This window comes from Sorex fumeus, unplaced genomic scaffold (genome assembly GCF_029834395.1).
Source record: "Sorex fumeus unplaced genomic scaffold, SorFum_2.1 ptg000143l, whole genome shotgun sequence".
Lineage (NCBI taxonomy): Eukaryota > Metazoa > Chordata > Mammalia > Eulipotyphla > Soricidae > Sorex > Sorex fumeus.
The window spans coordinates 2,816,484-2,819,152 of record NW_026606200.1 but is presented as its reverse complement, the minus strand read 5'-3'; the positions used below and the strand labels follow the sequence as shown (position 1 = coordinate 2,819,152).

General features: G+C 56.8%; 1 protein-coding gene across 1 annotated transcript; it reads right to left on the bottom strand.

Annotated features, from left to right (window-relative positions):
* Window positions 1-235: 235 nt before the first annotated feature.
* GIMAP5 (GTPase, IMAP family member 5) lies at window positions 236-2,244 on the bottom strand. The gene is made up of 2 exons (XM_056106775.1): window positions 2,160-2,244; window positions 236-1,192 (listed from the first exon to the last, which is right to left on the bottom strand). Exons 1-2 carry the CDS (start codon window positions 2,200-2,202, stop codon window positions 300-302), a joined length of 936 nt encoding a protein of 311 aa, XP_055962750.1. The 5' UTR covers window positions 2,203-2,244; the 3' UTR covers window positions 236-299.
* Window positions 2,245-2,669: the final 425 nt, after the last annotated feature.

Below are 2,669 nucleotides of genomic sequence, written 5' to 3'. Positions count from 1 at the left end.
CACGACGAAAGTAGGACCCAGAGCCCAGAGTTGAGCTATTTAAGGGGTATCTCAGACCACAAGGCCCCCCAACCGCTTAGAACAGGATTCTGTTCCTGTCCTCTTGGCTCTCGCGAAGAAACCAAATAACAGAGACTTTCCCCTCGTCTGGATTTTATTAAAATGTCTGAAAGCTAAATAGATGCCAGGTGGGATAGAAGGAGAGAAATTGCCAGTGAAATGGTGTAAGAAGCAAATTCAGGGCCTGCAAGCAGAGACCACAGTTCTGAGCAAGAAAGCGGCTGCCGTTCTAAAACTGCTCAGTGCCCACGAGGGATACCAAAGTCGATGAAAATAATCAGAAAAATTAAAATGCAAATAAGAAGGATAGCAATCCAGACGTGAGACGCCAACCAGCTCTTGATTCTGCACAGCCGGTCCCCCTGGCACCGTCCCTGGGTCGTGGCCACCGCCCGCCGCTGCTTCTCCACCTCGCGCTGCACCAGGCCCAGGTAGCGCGCGCGCTGCTCCGCGCACTCGGACCTCGTGCTCTGCTGCTGCTGCAGCAGCAGCTGCGCCTCCCGGGACAGCTCTGAGCTCAGGAAGCCGCCCTGCAGCTCCCTCTCCAGGCTCTGCACCTGGCCCATGAGCTCGGCCAGCTGCTGGCGCTGCTCGGCACCCGTGGCCCGGTTGTTGAAGCCGCAGAACCTCCTCCCGCACTCCCGCAGGAGTCCGTGCAGCCCCGTGTCCTTCACGCTAGCCAGGTACCGGGCCAGGGGCTCGCCGGCCAGGTCCTCCTTGTGGGTGAAGAGGACGATCACATGTCTCATGGCTTGTGGCCCAAAGACCTCCTTCACCCTCCTGGCGGCCTCGGCGTCGTGGGCGGTGAAGCGGCCCAGCTGAGTGACCAGCAGCAGCACGTGGGGCCCGGGGACAGAGAGTAGGTAGCAGTCCCCGATGTCTTTGTACAGGTCTTGGGTGGGGGGCGCGGCGTCGAAGATGGGGGCTGTGTCCACCACCAGGATGCTCCTCCCTTCCCAAGTGCCCCTGGCCTCCTGGCACTGCCTGGTCACGCACTGGGCCCCCACGTGGGACTCGAACGCTGGCCGGCAGAGGATGCTGTTCCCAGTGGCGCTTTTCCCGCTGCCCGATTTGCCTACCAGGACGATCCTCAAGGAGGATGAAGCGTCAAAGCCGGCACCTGCTCTGCTGCCTGAGGAGACAGTTTGCACCCGCCTATGTCCGAGCTCCTTAAGTTTAGGTCACTGGCTTCCAGGCAAGCTATCCCGCTCCCTCCCCAGAGATGGACATGCATAAGTGATTTGTGAGCAGAGTTAGGAAGCTGGGGGTTGCAGGAAAACCACAGAGCCAAGAGTGGAAGGGCTGCCCAGTGGGGAGGGCTGGGGACATCTCATCAGGAGAAGCCACAAGGGGGGAGACAGCAGTGCCACCGCCTGCACCCACAGACTCCTGGGCATGAAGGTGCCCCACATATTCACCAGCCCCGGGGTGGGGGTGACTCAGGTGTAGGGGTTCTATGCCTGCACCAGGCTCAGCCGAGTGCCCCTGGTGGGTGACGGGGAGCTGGATGCTTGGGATTGGGAGGCAGAAGGTGAGGGAGGATGACCTGGCCGGGCTGGGGAACACCAAGGCCGTCAGAAGTGCAGGTGGGAAGGACCCAGTTGGCTGTGGGAGGAGAGAAATTCTACCAAAAGCTGAGCGCAGAGGGTGACCCTAGCCCAGCACAGAGTCTGCCCTCAGGGGTCCCCGAGGCTCCTCTGAGGCAGGGCCTCCGCCCTTTCAGGCTCCCACAGCCAGCTGGTGCTTCAGCCCTTCAGCTCTGTGCTGGTTCTTTGTTCTTCATGACTATGGGAGTGTAGCATGAGATATGTCTACTAAATGCCCAGGGAAATGCACCCTCTATACAGCCGAGCACAGGAAAGAAGGTTCTTTTGCACAACTGGGCTCCATCCAAATCCTTGGGCCTCTGACCTCAAATTTTGTTCCCACATTGCCCAGCTATTGTGAGAGCGACCATAAGGAGGGAGGGGGCTTGTTTCCTTCTTCCGGTTAGATAAGTGGGTTCTGTCACTGGGCTTGAGGTGAGAAAAATGTGAGGAAACTGTGGGTGTATCTCTGGCCCCGGGCCTGGAGTTCCTGAGAGCCGGAGACTTTCTTACCTTCACTGAGAGCTCCGTATTTGCTCCTCTCAAAAGCTTCCATTCTCTTCTGGAATAGAAACAAGAGGAAAGGAACAGAAAGCACTCATCCAGGGCGGCTGGCAGGCCTGAGGACACCTCTAGACACCCAAGAGAAGTCTTAGATGAGCCATTTACAGCCTGGATTTTTCACTGAGGTTGTGCTTTTGAACCAACGACTATAAAAAAGGACATGCATTCTGGGTGGTGCCAGGAGAGATACTTTTTTTCCCGTTCTCCTTTTACAGGAAAGAGGGAAATATTTTGAAATAAATCAATTGGTAGCTACCTCCAATTTATTTATTTATTGGGGGCTCCTCACGTAGTGCTAAGAAGATCCAGGAGTTCCTCTGTTGATTCTTGGCAAACCGAGTTCAGTTTAGTGTAAGCCCAAAGGTGAGGTGCTGCTAAGGCCCTGCAGACTGGGGGTTACTGAGGTCACCCTGTGGTACTCAGGGGCCTTCAGGGACACACCAGACCATGCTTAGGGGA

Bases quoted from the DNA above. Each gene is read 5' to 3' on its own strand.
- GIMAP5 (XM_056106775.1), bottom strand. From the start codon at position 2,202: ATGGAAGCTTTTGAGAGGAGCAAATACGGAGCTCTCAGTGAAG. The intron at 1,193-2,159 runs GTAAGAAAGTCT...CTGTCTCCTCAG, and splicing joins ATACGGAGCTCTCAGTGAAG to GCAGCAGAGCAGGTGCCGGC.